The 22,707-nt window shown below is 33.8% G+C and overlaps 1 protein-coding gene across 1 annotated transcript in view; it reads left to right on the top strand.

Moving 5' to 3' along the window:
- GBE1 (1,4-alpha-glucan branching enzyme 1) overlaps nucleotides 1-22,707 on the top strand; it is a 253,758-nt gene that overhangs the window by 130,330 nt on the left and 100,721 nt on the right. Inside the window, exon 7 of the mRNA XM_019732062.2 lies at nucleotides 1,114-1,323. Coding sequence (XP_019587621.2) covers nucleotides 1,114-1,323 — 210 coding nt within the window. The remainder of the gene's footprint in view (nucleotides 1-1,113; nucleotides 1,324-22,707) is intronic.

A 22,707-nucleotide genomic window follows, 5' to 3' on the forward strand; every position in this document is an offset into this window, starting at 1 on the left:
TTATTTATTTTTCACTGCTGAATCCCCAGAGCATGGACAATTTTATGACATATGGTATATAGCTTAACAAATAGTTGTTAAACAAATGGATGAATGAATGAATGAATGAATGATACTTTAGAGCTGTTCATTCATTGATCAATGAGTAGGAAAAAAGGCGAGGTGGCTAGAATAAGGAGAAGAAGAAATAGAGGCTCATAAGTCTGAAGTTATTGGAAGGAGCCAGATTAAGCAGTTCAGTAAGTTATGATCAGGACACTGGTATTTATCCTAAGACAGTGGGATCACAAGTATGATTTTAGGTCGAAGATTACATTATCTTATTTGCATTTTTTAAAGATAGCTCTTTTTGCCCAATGAAATTGGCTCTTAGGAGACTTACTATATACTAACCACTGTACTAAACCATGCCAGGTAGTTATAGCCCCTGCTCTCAAGGAGCATAAGGTCTAATGAGAAAGACAGACATAGATTAAGATTAAGAAAGGACTTCCTCTTCGGAGTTATTTTTGTGTTTTTCTTTTATGTCGACCAGAAAACTGCTTGTCACAAGCACACGTATATATGGTCTGAGTTACATATCTTTTCTGCTTGGGTGGTGACATATGTGGCATTTTCTCTTGGCCCAGTGGTACCTGAGCACATTTTAGTTTAGGAATAAGTAATTGCAGGAAGGATGGCCTCTATCAAGGCACCAAGGACATTTCAAAAAACTACTGTAAGAACTCCCTAACACCAACCATACACACTCAAAGGGATGGCCAGGTATATGAACAAGAAAGACCATGTTCCCAGGACGAGTTACACTTGGAGATGGAAATCAGAAGCTAGTGTAGAGAAGCAGAATTTTACTCCTGCCTATTCAAAATGTGAATTTTCTTTGGTATATGAATCTACTTTTAATATCCTGCTTTGAAAATTTTTATTGAATACTTTTAAATGTGCTTAATAACAAATATTAAGCAACTTGGACTTGTATCTAAATATTATACTGCATTTGCATATTTAAAGTAGCTAGTGCTATGCTGGTAAAACAATTGATATCCAGTAAATGATTAGCTCCTTGCTTTCAATATGATGTATTCTTGGTTTTGCTGTGTACTTTACCTTTAGCCGCTATGGACCTCCTGAAGACCTAAAAGAACTGGTTGACACAGCCCACTCAATGGGAATTATAGTCCTCTTAGATGTGGTTCACAGCCATGCTTCAAAAAATTCAGAAGATGGATTGAATATGTTTGATGGGACAGATTCCTGTTATTTTCATTCTGGACCTAGAGGAAATCATGATCTTTGGGATAGTCGATTGTTTGCCTACTGCAGGTAGGTACATATAATATAGAAATGTTTTCTTTAAAATTAATTTCACTAAATTCATTGTATGTGTACCCTCTCACTGAAATTTAATTTCTTAATTTGATTTTTTATAATTTTATGAAGAATTTTTAACATACTTATACAATGTACTTTGTTTTGTATAGCATGTCTATTCATGATAACTTGCACTAAATTTCAGTTTTACAAATCTTTTGCCATTTAAAATATATCGGTTATATTGTCATTTAAAAGGATTAATATGAAGCATTACTTTCTAAACGACTACTTTATCAATTTGAATTAACCATAGCAAATCTTTTAATAGAGAAATACACATTGTTTTAAGTTGGCTATTTTAAAAATCCATATCTCATGTTTTGCACTTTTAATAATATTACTGTGTTTTTTATTGCATTTAAATGATTGTAACTATAATTACAACTAACATTTATTAGTATGTAATATAATATGTCAGGTTGGGTGCCAAGTGTTTTAGATACATTAGCTACATGTTTTATTTATCCTGAACAACCACAGCTCTGCTTGTACATGGTAAGTACTATTTTTATAGTCATCTAAGTCATCTAACAGATAGTAAGCTAAGGCTTAGTGTTGAACCAATTTGTTAAGATTAAACATCTCTGATGTCTTTTGCCATCTAAATAGAAGGGTGTTTTAGGTGATTAAATCTAAATAACATGATATGACAAACATTTTTCTAGAAACCCAAAATACTCTCAACTTGTATCTGTTATTTATCATAAGTGAAAATATAATGAAAATGTTATCAGGCATATTAAAAGTAGCAGAGTGCCAAGTAATGTATAACTAATTTTTATAATAAATAGTTTGGAAAGCATTTAATGAATTTTTTTTGGATGTTGCATATTACATAAACGTGCACATACCTGGAAAATGAGTAGCGTAGAAAAATGCTTCAGCCAATACTTTGATAAAATGAAGAATTATAATCTTTCAGTACAAATTGGATGACTTTTAAATGGAGGAAATTGTTTTGCTTTACTCTTTTCTTAATATCATATACGACTGTGTATTTCGTAGCAATGTAGGAATCACTCATGCCAGATGAAGCAGCATAATATATGAGAAAAGACACAAGAGGCGAAAGCGGGTGGCAGGGTTCCAGGCCTAGCTTCACTCTGGTACAAATTAATTAATCATTCTTGTTCTCAGGCTTTTCATTTTAAGAAGGAGGCAGAGTTTGTGGCATAATACAATTCCCTCTGTAAAGGGATTTTGTATTTTTATCACATTTTTGAACATTGCTTTTTATATTATGGGTTTATAACAAGTAAAAAGCACTGAACCTGTGCTACTTCTGTGATATAATCCCACTAATTACATTATTGAGTAAGTCTTGTAAAAGTTGATTGTGGACAGAAAGTAAAGTTAAACTCTCCGGTTTATAGTTGGGCGAATAAGAGTTAACTTTGTCCTGTAGAACTGTTAAATATTAAGAAATACATTAAATGGTTAAATTTGTATATTATAAAACAATTCTTTTGTAGAACTGTGTCTTAAATAGAAATACATTACATCGGGTAGATTTTTGTTGTAAAATTATTCTTTATTTTATTAAAATGAACTTTTTAGTATCATAAGCTCTTGAAGTGTATTTAAAGTTATCGATTTTTTTAAAATGAAATTTATTGGGGTGACAATGGTTAGTAAAATTATGTAGATTTCAAGTATACAATTCTATAATACAGCATCTATGTATCACATTGTGTGCTTACCACCCAGAATCAGTTCTTAGTTTTCTAAAGGAATTATACATAATTGTTTAAAAATATTTCTACAGAAATTAAGACATATGTAACATTTTTTATTTAATCTGTAGTTTCTTTTGTTCAAGTAAATATTAATCTTTCTCAGGTGCTTACTTTTGGTAAATTATATGTAATATGGTTTTAGCTTATTTTTTTATTATGATTATTTTTTGGCATCGTTATATCATATAGGTTGAGTCCTCTGTAAATATAGTTCCATTTAAAATGCAATTCTATTATTGTAGATGTTGTATTTGGCAATATCTAAATTGTCCAATTTTTAGAGAATTAGTAGTTTTCTATGTAGGTTTATACTACTGGTCATGACATCATTAAATACTATACGTAGATAAAATCCTACAAAGCTAATGTATATCACCAAATTTAAACAAATAGTTCTTACATACTTAGATTTTTTTCAATATATAAAATACAAAGATTTCTAGTACTCTGAATTTTTTTCTCAATACTATGTGCAATTTATTAAAAACTCTGTTGACAAAATTTATATTAGCCTGATATTTATCAGACTTTTTCTCTTACATTTTCTTCCTTCTATTCTGATTAATTATATCATATGTGATATAACATGGCTGTATCACAATGCTAAAGCCATTTCATAATTAGCATTCACGATTCAAGTCCCACTCTGCTCTTTTGGTTATCTGTTGCTGCTTAATAAATCAACCCCAAGTTTATTGACTTCAGACAACAGCAGTTGTTGATTTTGTTTCCATATCTACAATTTGGCCATAGCTCAGCCAGGATAACTCTTTTCCATGTTGTGTCAGCTGGATGGCTCCAGCAGGGAGCCAGGCAACCACTTTCAAGATGTTTCACTCATATGACTGACGGTTGGTGCTGGCTGTCACCTAGGAATTCACGTATGGTCTTAGGTTAAAAGGGCCTCAGTTCCTCCCCTGTAGCCCATTCCACAGGTTATCCAGCTATCTTACAAGACTGAAATCCCAAAACGCAGAATGCACAGGCTGGCATTTCTTACGGTCTGGACCTGGAAACTGGCACAGCATCATTTCTTCTGCAAACTATAGATCAAGCAGTTACAGAGTCAAGGGGTAGGGGACATGGACCCCTCCTCTCAATGGAAGAAACATTAAAGAATTTTAGGACTATGTTTTAAAATCCCCACATCTAATAAGTTCTGATGACATACACGGAATATGCCATTTTACAAATTCTGAAGAGATGTATTGAGTATCTGTCTGTGAAAATACTGTTTTTCTCACCTGTATTTCTGTGGCACAGAGTTATGTCTGAAATAGGCAATTTTGAAAAAAAACCACACTTTTCATTTAAAAAGTAGTAATACCATTGTCGATAATTAGAAAATATAACAAGGCATACAAAATCCAACATAAAAATCATTTTTTATAAATATAAATAACATATATTGTATGTAAGTACCTTTAATGAATATCCCTTCTATGCATATACACAAGAAAACCCAAGCCTTCTCTATGACCCTCTCCACAGAATAACTACAATGCCTATAATTTTGGGTTTGTTCCTTATCCAGATGAATTCAGAAACTTCAATTTATATCTCATATCTTAAAATATAAGTTATTTTCCTCCCCTTACCTTTGATATGTTGATTAATATTATACTCCACTGAAAATATATATGAAAATCGTACATGGTTTACCTAAGGCTTAAGCCTCTTCTTTGGAAACTTGTAATAATTTTTTGAAATTAGTGTACTTCCTGTTTGAAAAAGAAACTCATCTTCTATACAATCATCTTCTGTAGAGATATGTTGCTGATGCTCATTTCATCCTATCTATATGTCACAAACTGTCACCATTTATAATCTCTGATTCAAGTGGCATCATCAGAGTTATCAGAATTAAATCTCTTACTCTGGGTAATAGCGGGGATCCTGACTGTGCTGTATCATTACCTGCTAGGAATAAATTTTCAATCAGGAGCTGCCCATGTTTTAATTTTCTGTCTGCTCAGCTGAACTGCCTCTAGCTCTGCTAAATTACTAATGACAGTTCATACCCGAGATTGGGTTGTCCTTTCTTTAGTTGGCAAAGAAAACTTTCTGATAAATCTGTAACCCGTCAGTTTCAGAAGTTTCTAGAGTAAGAAATAGTGAATATAATTTAGAAGTCTCAGTTTTAAGTTCTGTTTTGCGTGTGCATCTGGCACTATGTAAATGCACTTGATAAAACAACATGACAACTGCAGATTTGTTGAGCTTAATTATTTTGCTTTAAATATTACTACAGCTTCAAATAAGTACCTTTTCTTTATTGAATGTTTCTTTTGAAGATAAGGTATTGAATCTTAAAGGACATAGAGCTAGTACGAAGTTTTTCCCTGAACTTTACATTTGGGTACCACAGTAGTATAATCTTACGCCATCAGCGGGGGTTTGTAATGTGACAGCGAAGAGGCAGGAAGATGCTATACTCTTATCCTGAGTTATTAGAGTTCCTTTCAGAAACAAAAGTGAATCCAGTTTGCTTTTTCAGTGTCATACCCACGTTGAATAAAATACCCATGGTATCTGTACAGATACTATAGTATTTGGGGCTTATTAATCATGCTAAGCCTTTTCAACAAATTAGAATGTAGAAGGAAATTCTTGGAGGCTTTCCCAGCTCAGAGTGAATATGTATTTGATCTTAAGTATGTTTATTATATTGTGTTTCTTTTTTAGTTTTGTTAATATAGTGAATTACTTTTATTGGTTTTGAATGTTAAGCCAATCTTGCACTCCTGGAATAAACCCTCATGAACATAGGTGCTAATATTTTAAAGAAGATTTTAGCATTTTTATATATGATGTTACATCATGACCAAATCAGTTCTTAATGGTGAATGTTAATGTAAGGATTATTGTGCATTAATATAGTATTAGCTAATGAGTATATGATGCCCTCATAATCAGCAAGATACTTATAAACTAAGCATCCAGGACATGAATAGAAACCTCCAAAATTTTTATTAGTAGTTACAAAATAGGGGGATGTATATAAAGTCCAGCATAGAAAATATAGTCAATAATGTTGCAACAACTATGTATAATGTCAGATGTGTACAAGACTAATTAAGGGGATCATTGCACAAATTATATAAATGTCTAACCACTATGCTGTAAACCTGAAACTAATATAACATAATATTGAATGTCAACTGTAACTGAAGAAATATAATTAAATAATAAGAACTTTAAAGGCATGTGCTACTTTGTATTTTCTTAAAAGCAAAAACAAAAAGCTACATGCCGTTGGGTGAAATAATTGTTCTTTTGACTGTAATGAAATGACCACAGTAACACAGAAAATAGCATAGAAAGGGTAAATGTGTACATCTACTTTTGAGAACAATTTGGTATTATTTGGAAAAGTTGTAGATTCTGGTAATATGCATTACTAGGTACATATGCTTGGGAAACTTCTGAGCATATGCTTATTAGAAGTTTGGGGGTAAAAAACCACTCCCTTCAGACATTTTAACAATTAATTTGCAGTAACTATGTTCAAAGAAAGTTCAGCTATGCAGAGAGCATTTGGGGGAAAATACCAAGAAAGACATCCATCATTGTGATTTTATTGCCACAAATTATTTCAGTTATAAAATTGTTTTATTTACATACACATGAATCTTGGAGCAGTTTTTGTCAAACTTGTAAAATTATTCCAGTTTTAGTTTGTCCTGAGCCTATTAGTTATAAATACAAATGTTATTATAAATGTAAATGAATTATCTTATGGTTACTTGGCAAGGTCACCCGCTTCAGGGAAAATGAAAATATACACACTAAATTTCATGAAAGATGATAGATGGTAGACAGAGTTGGAAAAAAAAAAGTTTTATAATTTGATAGTCACAGCCATTGATCCTCTTATTTATATCTGTATATTTTAATGAGTTATTACAGCCAGGACAAGCATTAAAACCACATGGCAAAGTAATTTTAACATTAAGCAGAACTTGGTTATTTTATCTTTATTTTAAAATTAGTTTCTTTAAAATTAGTTCCAGTATACTTAATATATTACTAAAGTAGTAAATATATACAATTAATAAATAAGCACATATATGGAGGACTGGAATGAAAAGTTTTTACTGATAGGGCACACAATCAAAAACGTTTACGTTATTGAGGTAGATCATTGCTTAGTTAAATTATGGTTAGCATCACAGAATTTTTTTTTTTTTAAGAAAAATAATTTTCTGATCAATTCATTTACAAATGTATTGATTTCTTTATTTTAATAAACATATTGAGCATCTACTATATGCCATGTCTTTAGAGAGGTGATCTTTTTCAATATATGTAAATGTAGCACAAATCCCCTCCAAAAATATGGTTTTAATTTTTTTGGATAGAGTTCAGGACGTACAATATTTTTTTAACTGAAGTAATACAGCATCATTTTAGACAGACAGATACCTGTTCTGTTTGCTTTATAAAAAGCAAGTGGTGCTTTCTTTAAAATAAAGTATTTGCTTTATAAACGACAAATGATAGATGATTAAAAGGCAATTTTGGACACAGATTTAATAAACAGCTAACTGTTCCAAAAGGACTCAGACAGTTTAAACCAAGCAATAACCATAGCCTATTCATTAGGAATATTAGAATCTGACAGAATGAGTATTAATACATGCTGAATGTTCCATAAAAAAGTCGTAATGCTTTCTTCTTTTATAGTATTTTTTTTATTTTCCTTTTTAATATTTCTCCTTTGTTTAAACCAGAACTGAATTTCAGCTTGATTGAGGAAAATGGTTAAAACTACTATGTCATAGAGAGTAGAGTTAGATTCAAAATTCCGACAGGCTAATTCTCTTTTGTCAAAGAGGTTAAGAAAGTTGCTCTATCAATCTAATCTGTCTGGATTTGAGTATGAGTAGTAGAAATATAAGTTCTCTCACAGGGTTTATGAGATTATTCAGCCTCGCAGAAAGGTTTCTATTGATGCTGAGCACAGCATAGGAAGAAGGATTTACAGTCTTTGTATAAACTTTGTTCCTGGTATTATCTGCCTCGTTTATTCCCCACAAATCTAAAATTAAGGTACATGGGGCTATCTCAAAAATATCTGGCATATATAGGTCTTACCTATCACATTCACCTTCTCAAATCTAAACTCACTCTAAAGTAGGGTAGTTCTACTAGGTAGTTTATCTTAAATTTGAAAATGTTATGCATTGTTATAAAAACACCTTCTTTAGCTTAACACAACGGTAAATGCTTGTGACAATGGCCTGAAAGTTCCTATTCAATAATTATTCATTTAAGTCTGGGAATTTTGTGTAGTCTATAATAATATGTGGGTGTTGTTTATGACCTTTTAAAATAAGCAGGTAAAAAACGAAAAAAAAAATCGATTTTTCTGTGTTTATTTGTATGTAACAAAACAACTTGTTTAAGTATGTCTGTTTTGTAGGGTAGGGATTAACAGTTTTGAAGTTATGAAGAGATATTTCATGGCTTCCTAGCTCAATAATTTCCTTCGCATTCCATGCAAATAATCCATGTTATACTGAGAAAATTATTTTCAGAAAATACAGGTATCTCACAGTTTGGGAAGCATATGCATTTACAAGTAATACAAAATTAGCCATTTTTGAGGGTTATTTTCCCCATTCATTAGATTAGTGATCAGGTATATTTTTCTGTAACTTATGAATTTCCTATCTACATTTTGTGATGGTGAAGTATCTCTACTTGGTTATACCTTGAGTTTTCGGTCTTTTTTTTTGCTTTCACCGTTTTTAAGAGAAGCCATCAGCCTCAGGATTTATTTTTTCTCCTTTCAGGTTAAAGTATATCCCCAAGCATAGACCTTTGCCTATGTAGCCTTTCAAAATTCTGTCTGCTGAAAGCATCAGTAAAACTCAAGGTCAATTTTACTTAACATTTTCTCATTGCTTTAGGAATCAAAACAGCATAATAATCAACTTTTCCAAGACTGAATGTCTGTCCCTGGTACTGCGTTCAGGATAGCAAATGAGGCTGACTAGCTGTCTGTCCCGTTGGGTTCACCTGGTCTTGTGAGGTGATGATAATCATAATGATTGCAGTGATAACTTTTATTAAGGGCCATTCATTTCAGAGGCATTAGGTACTTTACATACATTATTAAACTTCTCTGACCACCTGACACAAAATAACTCCTCTAATTTCCTGCCATTCCTTATCGCCTGTCCTTCCTTATTTTTTCTCCATTGCATTTATCACCATGTGGCTTTCCAAAAAGGCACTTGTTTACTTTTTAATTTTAATGATATACTATTTGTTATTTAGACAGCGTATTAAATGTTGAAATAAAGTTAATAATTTATTACTTATAGAAAACATTTAAAATAAAGCAGTGTCTATCTTTTTCTTCTGTCTCACAAACTTTTCAATATCAAATTTGCTTGCCTGGAAAGCAACATACAAAGTATTGATTTGGTGGGGTTACCTGTTCTTTAGAACTGAGTTCAATGAAGAAAGCTACAAGAGATACTTCTAGCCAAAGTGATAATAATACTAGTAAATGCTGTGTATGTCTAAGCTACTAAGAATCTGATAAAATACGTGGTTTTGGAATTAAATGACCTTTACTTCTCTGATATTGAACCAAGCAGCTTAACATTTGGATCTCGTTTTCATGTATAAAGAGCTCATGGTGATAATATTATTTGTCATAGGCAGTACTTCAAACTATATAAAATAAAATAGCTGAAATTCATGGCAAACTAGAACATAGACTATTATGGAAAGTTTGGAGTTGTACTGTCAGATTTTTAGTGAAAACAGAACTCAGTTCATAAACCAGGCAGGTCACTGAGGGAAGCAGGCCAGGTAGTAAGTACTCTTGGCGACCTGGATGTACAAACAGGTCCTGCCTGAAGGGGCTGCCACTCACAGCTCGGCCTGTTGTTTCTATGTGAGAAAGTGGCCCATGCAGACACATCTGCCAGTTCTTTAAAAGAAGTCAGGAATCCACGTTTTATATGAAATCTCCTCATGTTTAAATGTCTGTAGTTAATTTAGAATGTTGCAGTCACTGTGCAGACCAAAGAAACACACATGTGGGATGAATATGATCCCTGAACTTTTGGGCTTTCCCTGGATCCCAAGATGTGCCTTGGAATCCCGAGTATTAGATTCTACCAAATTTCAACAATTAAGTAGTAAATTAAGTAATGAGTCAAAGATGATAAGGACGATGATGCTTTTATGACTGAAACACAACATCGTGATTCTTTTTTTTTTTTTTGTATTAGCAATGGAAATTTTATAAACCTAAAGCGATAATATATTACCAGTCAACAGAATTATGTTAACATCTTGATTTTAAGTAACAACCAAATCAGCAAAATGAGTGCCTTTTAAGAGAAGGCTCAGTAAAGCAAAATGTACATATATTGAAGAAATTGACATAGTTGAAATTCAGTGACTTTCATTTCTTTTAAAAGCTTGCAGCTACGTTGTAAGTAACTTCTTTAAAAAACTGTAAATGTAGTTTCTGACCTTTGGAGGTAACGTAGCGAATGGATAGGAATCTAGGTTGTAGTTATCATCTGGGCTCTGATACTAGTTGGAGGGCTTAGGATCATGTGACCACACAGACATTAGTTAATCTTTCTAAGTTTAATTCCCCACCCTCTGTAAAATAAGATTCTAATTGTGCCTCCCTCCAGTTGTGAAGATTCAGTGACACACTTCTCCCACTGCCTGACTTGTGGTCCCGATAATTGCCATGGTCGACAGCATTACCATTTCACTGTCACAGTCATCTTGTGGGCAGATTCACCAGCCAGCCTCGTCCTCTGAAACATAATTAGAGGGAAAGACAAGGAACAGCATTATTTTTTTTCCATGAGCCAAAATGTGTGCCATCATGGCTGTGGGTCTTTCTTCGTTGTGGTCTCATGCTATTTTTTAAAAGCCCATTAAGCTCTTTTCTTGGTAGAAGCACAAATTAAAACCGTTGTGGGAAGGACAGATCATAATCAACATCTAACAGTACTGAGAAGTCGTAGCCGAGAGCAATGGCAGACAAACCCCATCAAGGTCAGAATCCAGAACTGAAGACACAGCAGTGTGAGTGCGTCAGGCCACTCAGGTGTGGGGGCAAACAGCTCCACACACTGTAATTGTCCCTCTGGGCATCATTAGAGGCAGTGCAGTGTAATAATTGATCATAATGAACATGAGGCATTAGAAAAACTTTGTCATGTTCAAAATTGTCTTTTTAAGATGCTAGGAAAAAGTACAATGTAACTTCAAAGTATTTCCATTAAAATGTTCCATTTTCAAATGTTTTCAGAACTTAGCTAAAGTTATCTGTCAACTATTTTTTTAATGAGAATTACTGTGAAGATTTTAGTTCTGCAGACTGTGTTTCCCTCCAGTGTGGAATAAGCGAAGCATGCCTCTACTTACCATTATTTTTTAAGGTTTCAGGTGTGAAAGGTATTTTATTAAACAGTTATTGAATTAACTACTCTTTATTTTGCATTTTAAATCAAGGGCCATCTGATATATTTTTTTAGAACGCTGTTTTATGGCTCTCACTTCTGAGGGGGAAACAGATTTTTTAGTCTCAGAATGTTTATTTTTGATCAAGTTGTTATGTCTTTTCCAATAATGGAGTTACATGACAAATTAGTACAATGCTAAGCTGGACTATACCAGTGCCTGGATTAAGCCAAGCAGTAAGGGCGTGCTTAGTTTTACAGTCTTGAGTTTTCTGTTTTGTGGGGTCATTGATCTCGTGGCAATGGTTATGAGCACGGCGATCATACATTTATACTTGTTGGTGGGTGCCCGTCTGCTACAGCATTTGCTTCTGATGTTTTTCTTCTTGACATAGTGTCATTGTTAATAGTTGCCTTGAAATAAGCTGGTACAGGTTTGCTTGAACTGTAGATTGTCCGTCTAGCTTCTGCCATGGACTCATCTACTGGCTTGTGTGATTACATCTGACCGGCTATCAGAAACAGCCCATCTCACTATCTTTTCCCAATCCTTTCCAGAAGTAAGATATCTAACATCTCCTATATTAGAAGAGAATTTGGGTTGCTTAGTGATAAAATGAAGTGGATGAACACAGCAAACACGTTTAGGTCATAGGGGTGGCGAGGGAGCCTCTCGATGTTTGTTATCCCCGCTGGCCAATTGATACAGGATACTGCTGTGCTGCCAGGCTGGTGGCCATCAGGGTCACTGAGAAAAATGGGAAATTATATGTGAGGTGTACGTAATATGTTATAAGTATGCAAAATAGACACCCAACAGTCCTGCTGACGAGCATATAAACACTGTCCAAAAGAAATATAATGCAAGCCACAGACTCATATGCAATTTTAAATATTCTAGTACCCACATTCCTCTCTAAAATGGTGATTAAACAGGAGCCTACCTTGTGGAGGTGTCATGAGATTTAAAATGTAAAAAAAAATATATATATATGTAAAGTTCTTAGAACAGTTCCTGGCACATACCAAGAATTAGTTAGTTGCTTCTTATAACTTTCATGGTTTGTTCCACATCCATACTTTTTTGTGTAGCTCAAGTCATGCAAACTCTGAACATAACGTACTTCCCCCCTTATCTGTGGTTTTGCTTTCCGTGGTTTCAGTTACCTGAAGTCAACTGCGGTCCAAAAATATTAAATAGAAAATTCCAGAAATGAATAATTCATCAGTTTTAAATTGTTGGTCGTTCCAAGCAGTGTGATGAAATGTCGCACCCTCCACTGTGCTCTGTCCCATCTGGGACGTGACTCTTCCCTTTGTTCAGTGTATCCATGTTGTATGCAGTCTCTACTCGTTAGTCACTTAGTAGTCGTCTTGGTTATCAGATGACTGTCATGGTATCACAGTGCTTGTGTTCAAGTGACCCATATTTTACTTCATAACAGCCCCAAAGCACAAGAGTAGTGACACTGGCAATTCGGATATGCCAAAGAGAAGCCATAAAATGCTTCCTTTAAGTGAAAAGGTGTGTATAATATGGAAAAAACAAAACAAAACAAAAAAACCCAAACACATAGGATATATATGGTTCGGTACTGTCTGCAGTTTCAGGCCTTCACTGGGGTTCTTAGAACATATTCCCGAGGATTAGAGGAGGCTACTGTATAATCAGTTCATCCCCCTGTGGTATGGCTGGAGTAAGCTTTCTTAAATGCAAACTTGGTGTAGGACTCACAGATGTAAATCATTCAGTGGGAGATGATAGCTTGTAGCAGTTGTTGTCTAAACCTGAATGCTCGTAGCTCTGGTGACAGTGGAGCTCTCATGTCGCTGGTAGTCTCTCCCACTTGAGGCGGCCTCTCCCTTATACAAATATGGGACCCAAAGGCACAGAAACAGGATTTCGCATGCCAGTTGCGCCCTATCAAATATGGTCCCAAGTATTTCTCAGATGTTTTCTTATGGTTTCTAGGCCACTGACTGAAAGTGAGATTATGCGATATCCTGAAGAGTCTTGAGCACAAAAAGTGCCATTGTTTACTAACTAGGTGGTGAGATGTGCAATTAGCAGTAGGCAACACAAGCATGTTTTCCAATTTGCAGCTATCCCTGGAAAGCCTGGTGGTTGTATATGTGTGTGTACTGTGCAAAAATGCATACAGAAGTGTGTGTGTGTGTGTGTGTGTGTGTGTGTGTGTGTGTGCATGTATGTATGCCTTTCGGATAGTGGGTGGGGTAGTGACACAGAGTCCTAACTCATTTTATTGTTTTCCCCAAGGCAGAAACTATGGGTTATGATACATTCAATTATAACTTGTTGATATACAAAATAATCCAATTGTAAATTTTAAGAAAACATATTTAAAAAGATGGCATAATTTTTATTTTTATTTATTTTTTAATTTTTTAATTAATGTAAGTTTTATTACTTTCATGTGTACAAAACTACATAATGATTAGACATTTATACCCCTCACAAAGTGATAACCCCACCAAGTCTATTACCCATCTGACACTGTACATAGCTATTACAATACCTTTGACTATATTCCCTATGCTGTACTCTATATCCTGTGACTATGTAAATAAATGTGTGTGTGTGTGTGTGTGTGTGTGTGTGTTTAATTACAGTTGACATCCAATCTTATTTTATGTTAGTTTCAGGTGCATAGTGCAGTTAGGTTAGGCATTTACGTAATCTATGAAGTGAATCCCCCAATAAGTCCAGTACCCATCTGACACCTTATATAGTCATTACAACATTATTGACTATATTCTCCATACTGTATTTCACATCCCTGTGACTACCAATTTGTACTTTCTAATCCCTTCATCTTCTTCCCTATCACCCAAGCCCCCTCCCATCTAGCAGTCATCAGTTTTTTTCTCTGTATATATGAGTCTATTTCTGTTTTGTTTGCTCATTTATTCTGTTCTTTAGATTCCACATATAAGTGAGATCATATGGCATTTGTCTTTCTCAGTCTGACTTACTTCACTTAGCATAATATCTTCTAGGTCCATCCATGTTGTTGCAAATGGTAAGATTTCTTTATTTTTTATGGCAGAGTAATATTCCATTGAATAAATGTACCACAATTTCTTTATCCAATTGCCTATTGATGGGCATTTTGATTGTTTCCATATGTTGGTTCTTGTAAATGGCACTGCAGTAAACATACCAGTGCATATATTTTTTTCAAATTAGTGTTGTGGATTTCTTTGGATAAATACCTAGGAGTGGAATTGCTGGGTCATAAAGTAGTTCTACTTTTAATTTTTTGAGTAACCTTCATACTGTTTTCCACAGTAGTTGCACCAATCCACAATCCCACTAACAGTGCATGAGGGTTCCCTTTTCTCTACATCCTCACCATCACTTGTTGATTGTTGATAGCCATTCTGACACGAGTGAGGTGGTATCTCATTGTGGTTTTCATTTGCATTTTTCTGATGATTAGTGACATTGAGCATCTTTTCATATGTCTATTGTCCATCCGTATGCCCTCTTTAGAGAAATGTCTATACATGTTATGTACTCTGCCCATTTTTTAATTGGATTGTTTGTTTTTTTGGTGTTGAGTTGTACTCGCATGAGTTTTTTTTTTTTTTAATGTATATATAAATTTGGGATAGTAACCTCTTATTAGATGTATCATTGGCAAATATCTTCTCTCATTCAATAGGATGTCTTTTTGTTTTGTTAATGGTTTCCTTTGCTGTTAAAAAAACTTTTTAGTTTGATGTAGTTCCATCTGTTTATTTTTTTCTTTTGTTTCTCTTGTCCAAGGAGATAAGTCAGTAAAAATACTAATGAGTAATGTCTGAGAGTTTACTTCCCATATTTTCATCTAGGAGTTTTTATGGTTTTGGGTCTTACATTTAAGCCTTTGGTCGATTTTGAGTTTATTCTTGTATATGGCATAAGATAAGATCCATTTTCTTTTTTTTTTTATGTACCTGTCCAGTTTTCCCAGCACCATTTATTAAATAAATTGTCTTTACCCCAGTGTAAATTATTGCTTTCTTTGTCATAGATTAAATGACCATATAGGCATGGATTTATTTCTGGGCTCTCTGTTCTATTCCATTGATCCATATGTCTGTTTCTAAGATGACATAATTTTTAAAAAGCATTTGTAATATGGATGTGGCGGCATGTCTCCATTATTGTATATCTTTAGCCAATCTCTAAAAGGAAGTGTACAGACAATCAACAGTATCCCATTGTGTATATGTACAACATCTTCTTTATCTAATCATATGTTGATGGGCGCTTGGGTTGCTTCCATATTCTAGCTATTGTAAATAGTGCTGCAATGAGCATAGGGGTGCATCTAGGTACATATATACACTAGAATATTACTCGGCCATAATAAAAAATGAAATCTCACCATTTGCGACAACATGGATGAAACTGGAGGGTATTATGCTAAGTGAAATAATTCAGACTGAGAATGACAAATACCATACATATGATCTCAGTTATACAAGTATGTGGAATCTAAAGAACAAAATAAATGAACAAAGAAAACTGAAACAGAATCATAGATACAGAGAAGAAACTAATGTTCGCCAGATGGGATAGGGTGGGAGAGCTGGGTGAAAAAGGGGAAGGGATTAAGAAATACAAATTGGTAGTTACAAAATAGTCATGGGAGTATAAAACACAGTGTAGAGAATATAATCAATACTGTTGCAACAACTAAGTATAGTGCCAGGTGGATACTAGACTAAGTGGGGGAGGGGGAAATCAGGGCATGAATTGCATAACTGTCTAACCAGTATGCTGTACATCTGAAACTAATATAAAATAATATTGAATGTCAACTGTAATAATGTTGACTGTAACTGAAAAAAATAAATACATAATTTAAAATAAAAGAACAATAGACAATAGTCACAATGGGTTAATCCTTTCTGTGTCTTGAGGCATCAAAGTCGGTTGTTTCTGCAACTGACTCTAGCAGCCCCATGGTCCTATCCACTTGGTACTGAGGGGCCTTCACTGAAGCCCTGCGGGTGCAAGGATCACATTTAAAGTAATTGGCCTAGAGGATGAATTCCAAGTTCTTGGCAAACTGGGAGCTCTAGTATCTAATCTCTGTTCTCTTTCTACCTTTCTGTATTCTACAATGTAGAGTCCTTCTGACATACTGAGTCTGTGTCTTTACACATATGCCATCCCTTCTCTTTCGGAATGCCTTCGTCCTCTCTGTTACTTTATGGGCTATCTTATATCTCAGCACCGAGTATCTATCTCTCCTTGTAGGAAGCCTTCATAAAAGCCCACTGATCCCCATCCCTCTCCCTTTAAATGTTCTCTTCCACCTCATTCCAACAGACTTAACTGGACTTTCCTTTCTTACTTAAATACTGCATTTATAGGTCTTATAATGTACACGTTAACATTGAAAAATTCTCCATGTTGGTCTTTTCTACTAGACAACATGTCATGTCAGTGACCTGCCCTTTGACTGTATTTCTACAGCATGTGTTTACTCTCCAATAAATGTTTAATTACTAGAATTGTACCTAACATACAAGTACATCTCTTGAGAGAGAGTACTTTTTAGATTTCATGAGGTATTTTAATGTAAGATGCTCTGCCACTTCCTTTGACTTTTGATATTAAAAATTATTTCTATTTCAAAAATGTTTCCATCTTTCCATGCTGCCACATAGTAAAGACTGTTTAACTAGTGTTTTATATCGTTCAGTTTTAATTTTATTTATGCCCCGAATAATTTATGAAAGCAGTAGTTTTAAATTGGAAATCATGATCTGTTTTCTCATCTATCAACTGATTTATGAAGTCCAGTTATTCCTAAGTTTGGAGATACTTTAGTTTATAAATTTGTATATATCTTAATGGTCATGACATTGTAATATTATGGTGTTTTACCTATGATGAAAAGGATTTACTCTAGGAGACCTACTAAAGGAAAAGGAAAAGAAAAACTTCATTTTAAATATAAAATGATGTTTTGTTTGGTCACATTAAAATGCATTTTAAAATGTCAAAATAAACATGCGAAGCCAAAATTAAATCTCTTGATTATAATTTTGAGAAGTGATGATTCTACTTTAATTAAGTCCCTGAAGAATGTTTAAATGTGAATGCCTCTAACCTAGAGGATAATTTTTGCTTTATAATTTTTCTCCATTCCATATAAAGTCATGACTCTCTGAAGTACTTATCTTATGCATCCTCCTTGAAATGTGTGTTAAGTGTTAAATAATTTATAAGTTCCAATCTGCCATCCCATTCTCTGTCATACGAGTATATCTATTATAACATATAATTAACTGCCATGATTACTTTATAAACAATTTTATATAAATATAAAAATACAGAAATACGCACTTAAATACAGAAATAAACGATCTAATTGTCAATTTATTTAATTACTATAAACCCTTCATTGTACATTTATTACATGTCAGACAGAGGTTTCTCTTTATACTGATTTTAACTTGGGCAGATATAAGAGAAGACCATAAAACCAACGACTGTGTTTATTCTAAATTTAAGTGGAAAAATATAGATTTTCTGAATATATGTATATGTACAGATACATTTGCAAGATAAATTTGAGTTAAGTTCATACAGATGTGGATAATGTGAAGGATGTCTTTTCTATAGAATGAATATTACAGGTATAGTTCCGCCATGGTGCTGAACATCTGCATGATATGGTTATTTATGTTTGTTTTTGTAGGGCAGAGACCAGTGCATAAATATCAATATGATTAATACTTGTGCCCTTCACAAAATCACTTTTGAAAAATGATTAGCATGTATTTTTCTTGCAATATATGACAAAATGATAAATATAATAATTTTCTATATATTTTCATTGTTTTGATATAATTTGAGGGGTCATCTTTTGAAAAATATTGCATATATAGTTCAGAGAGTGACAAAAGTGCTTTAAGTAAGGTGTTTCTTTCTGAGTATGTAGCCGCTTTTCAGTCCTGGAAAGTGCCTGATGAGTAGATTTACTAAAAGGTAAAAATCAATAGTGGAATACCAACATCTCTAGTTTTAACTTTTCAACTAAATATGTAAGTAAATCGTTTTCCTATTTCAAGGACTTGTTCTACAGTTGTCGAGTGTGGCTTGGCCTGAACTCATCCCTAAGCTCTGTAGTCAAAGGAAAATTCCGTGTAGGGTCTACATCATCAATGAAGTTTGTGAGCGCTGGGAAAGAACTGAAGCAAAATTTCCAAGGTGAATGGTAGAGGGTGTGAACAGGTATTGATTGACAATGTCAAAGGCCAAAGAAACTGCTCAATGCTATTTAAAGTATATCCTTTGTCAATATGATGATTAATTTTTTTGTGTGTCTACTTGACTGAGCTAAGGGATGTCCAGATAGCTAGAAAAAAACATTATTTCTAGGTGGAATGTGAGGGTTTTTCTGGAAGAGATTAGCATTTGTTTCAGTTGAGTGAGTAATACGATCCACCCTTACCAATGTAGGTAGGTACCATCCAATCCATTGAGGACTCACATGCAACAAAAAGGTGAGGAGGGGGTGAATCCTTTGTCTTCTTGATCTGGGAGTTTCATTGTTTCCTGACTTTGGATGTGGGAGCTCCTGGTTCTTGGGCCTTCAGACTCTTGGACTTACATGAGCAGTTCTCAGTTCTTGGGTAGGCCTGGGACTGAGCTATACCATTGGTTCCCCTTGGGCTGGATTATCCCACTGGCTTTCCAGGTTGTCCAGCTTTCAGAAGGAAGACTGTGGGACTTCTCTGCCTCTATCACTGCATGAACCAATTCCTATAATAAGTCTCCTCTTATATCGATCTATCTACCCTGACTAATATAGTCATATCTAAAAATTCACCTGATAAATGATCCTCCTCATTGGTATATTTGAACGCACAGACTGTGGAGTTGTAAGGGTCTTCTGAAGTCGCCTAATTCATCCCCTCTCCAGGAGTAGGGATCACTCATAGCCATGTTTTTTATGGTGTAAAATTTTCTACAATCCTTTTGGAAAACACTGTGTCAGTACTTGATGTTAAAAATGCTGTAGTATGATCCCTGAGTTGCTCTGTATAAGGCACATTATTCTACAGGCTATAAGCCTACTATGTATTACAAAGAAAATACTTTGTGCATAAAGCTATTTATTACAAGGTTATTAACTAGAAATCATTGAACATATCCTTTAGGAATGAAGGGAAAGTTAAGACCTTCTCAGATAAAAGAAAACTAGGAGAATTTGTAGACCAACAGGCCTATCCTAAAAGAATGGCTAAGGGAAATTCTCTAAACAAAAAGGAGATTATAAAAGAAGAAATACTAGAATATCAGTGAGAACAAAAGAAAATAGAAACAGTAAAAATAGAGGTAAATGTAGTAAAGTTATCTTCTTTTCTTTAGTTTTTAAGTTATATCACTCTGCAGACACCAAAATGATAATAAGGGAATATATCATTCCCTTATGTATGTATGTATGTAACAACTTTACATACATTAATTTGACAACTTAAATGGATCTGTTCCTACGAAAACCCTACAACTGACCCCGTATGAAATAGATACTTCAAATGTTCTATGTTATGAAATTTGATAACTTTCAAAATTAGAACTCTATAGGTACAGATATTTTCAATGGATAAGTCTATGAAATTTTTCAAGAGTTCACACTAATTTTACAGTCTTTTTCCAGAAAATAGGAAAAGAAGGAAAACTTCTCAATTCATTTCATGAAGTTAGTATTGCCCTGATACCAGACCCAAATAAAGACAGTAATAAAATGAAAACTATAGGTCAATATTCCCCATGAATATGGACAGCAAATTACAGTGCAGCAATATGTAAAAAGAACTGTACACCATAATCAAGTAGGGTTTATTCTGGAATTCTGAGGCTTGTTCAGTATTTAAAATCAATTAATATAATCCATCATATTAGCAGGCTGAAGAAAAAAAGTATCATATTAGTTGATACAGAAAAAAATATTTTATAAAATTCAATGCCCATTTATAATAAAAGCAGTTCAGAATAATAGAAATAGAAGAGAACTTCCTAAACTTGACAAAGAACAACTTGTAAAATGCTACGTGTAACAATATACTTAATGGCTAAAGAGTAAATGCTTTCCCCCTTAGTGTGGGAACAAGGCGACAGTGTCCGCTCTCACCGTTCTTATTTAACATAGTGCTAGAAGTTCCAGCCAATGAAATAATGTAAAACAAGCAAATGAAAAAGGCATAAGATTGAAATAGAAGAAATAAAAATAGTTCCTGTTTGTTGATGATGTGATTGTTTTTGTAGAAAATCCCAAGTAATCCAAACAAACAAACTATAAAATCCTTCCAAAATCTAAGAAGTTTAACAAGGTTGAAAGATGCAAGAAAAATGTACAAAAAAAATCAATATTCTAACAGTAATTATATGATTGTTAAAATTAAAAAATGCCATTTATAATCACTCTCCTCCTTCACTTGTTCCCTTCCACCCGCCCTGCCTCCCTCTCGCTTTCTTTTTCTTCCTTTCTCCATCTCTTTTCTCTCACAAAAGAAATATTCAAGTATAAATCTAATAAAATATATACAGGATTTTATGCTGAAAACTGTAACACAACAGTGAGACAAAGATCTAAAAAGAAAAGGAGATGGATACTGATTTCATAGATTATAAGACTCAACATAGTAAAAATGTCACTTATCCACAAATAAAAATCAGTTTAAGACAATTCCTATAAAAATCTCTGCAATATTTTTAACAGGTACAGACAAAAGGAAGATTAGTCTACAATTATATAGAAAGGCAAAACCATTTTTTTTTCAGAATAGGAAAAACAGTCTTGAAAAGAGAAATTAAAGTGGTAGGAATGAATCTCCCCAATTTTAAGACTTATATATAGTAACAGTTAATAAAGACTGTATAGTATCAGTGGAAGGATAGACACAGACTGATGAAACAGAATAGAGAACCCAGAAATAGACCTATTTAAATATGCTCAACTATTTTTTTTTACAAAAGTACAAATGCATATTTCAATGCAGGAAGGATAGACTTTTCAACAAATGACATTGGAGCATTTGGACATCCATGGGCAAAAATTAACCTCAACCTAAATTTTATATTTTAAATAAAAATTAAGTCAATACATATATATATCGTGAACTAGCTGTAAAGATGTAATACTGGAAAACTTTGAGGAAAAAAAGAAAAATCTTCAGAATGTAGGGTTAGTCAAAGAGTTCTTAGACTGAACACAAAAAAACACAAGGGGAACTGATAAATGGAACTTCATCAAAATTGTGATATAAGGACTCTGTTGAGGTGATGAAAAGAAAAGTCAGACTAGGGGAAAATGTTTGCAAACCACGTATTCAGCAAAGGTCTCATCTAAAATATAATGTCTCCAAACTCCACATTAAACGCACACACACACACACACACACACACACACACAATGAAAAAATGGTGAGAAAACATGAACAGTGTATATAGGTAGCTAACAAACAGATACAAATACATTCAACGATGTTAGTCATTAGGGAAATGCAAACTAAAACTGTAATGAGGTATTGCCACATAGCTATCTATCAGATTGGCTAAAATAAAGTGTAGTGACTATGCCAAATGCTGGTGAGGGTGTGGGGAAGATTGGATCATTCCTCCTGGGAATGTAAAATGTTAAAATCACTATGTGAAACAGTGTGGCAGTTATAAAACGAAATATGCAACTACCATACAACCCATCAATAACAGTATTTATTCCAAAGAAATTAAAACTTATTTTTTCCATGTAAAAATATCTATGTGAATGTTCATAGCAGCTTTATTAATAATAGCCAATACCTGGAAACAACACAGGTGTGCTTCAGTGGATGAATGGTTAAACAAATTGTGGTATATCCATACCATGGAATACTACTTAGCACCAAAAGGAACAATATTGATGCAACAACTTGAATTTCTGGAGACTAATGCTGAGTGAAAAAAGCCTACCCGAAAAGGGGACATACATATTGTCCGATTGCATTTATACAGAGGGTGACCAAAGCAATGTATACACACTTTAAGAAAGGAAAACTATTAAAATTATAATACTCAATGTATACGATAACAAAAGATGAATACAAGTCACGTTTGACTTCTGCAATTACAAGAGGTG

The sequence above is a fragment of the Rhinolophus sinicus genome, linkage group LG01 (genome assembly GCF_036562045.2).
Source record: "Rhinolophus sinicus isolate RSC01 linkage group LG01, ASM3656204v1, whole genome shotgun sequence".
In the NCBI taxonomy this organism is placed as follows: Eukaryota; Metazoa; Chordata; class Mammalia; order Chiroptera; family Rhinolophidae; genus Rhinolophus; species Rhinolophus sinicus.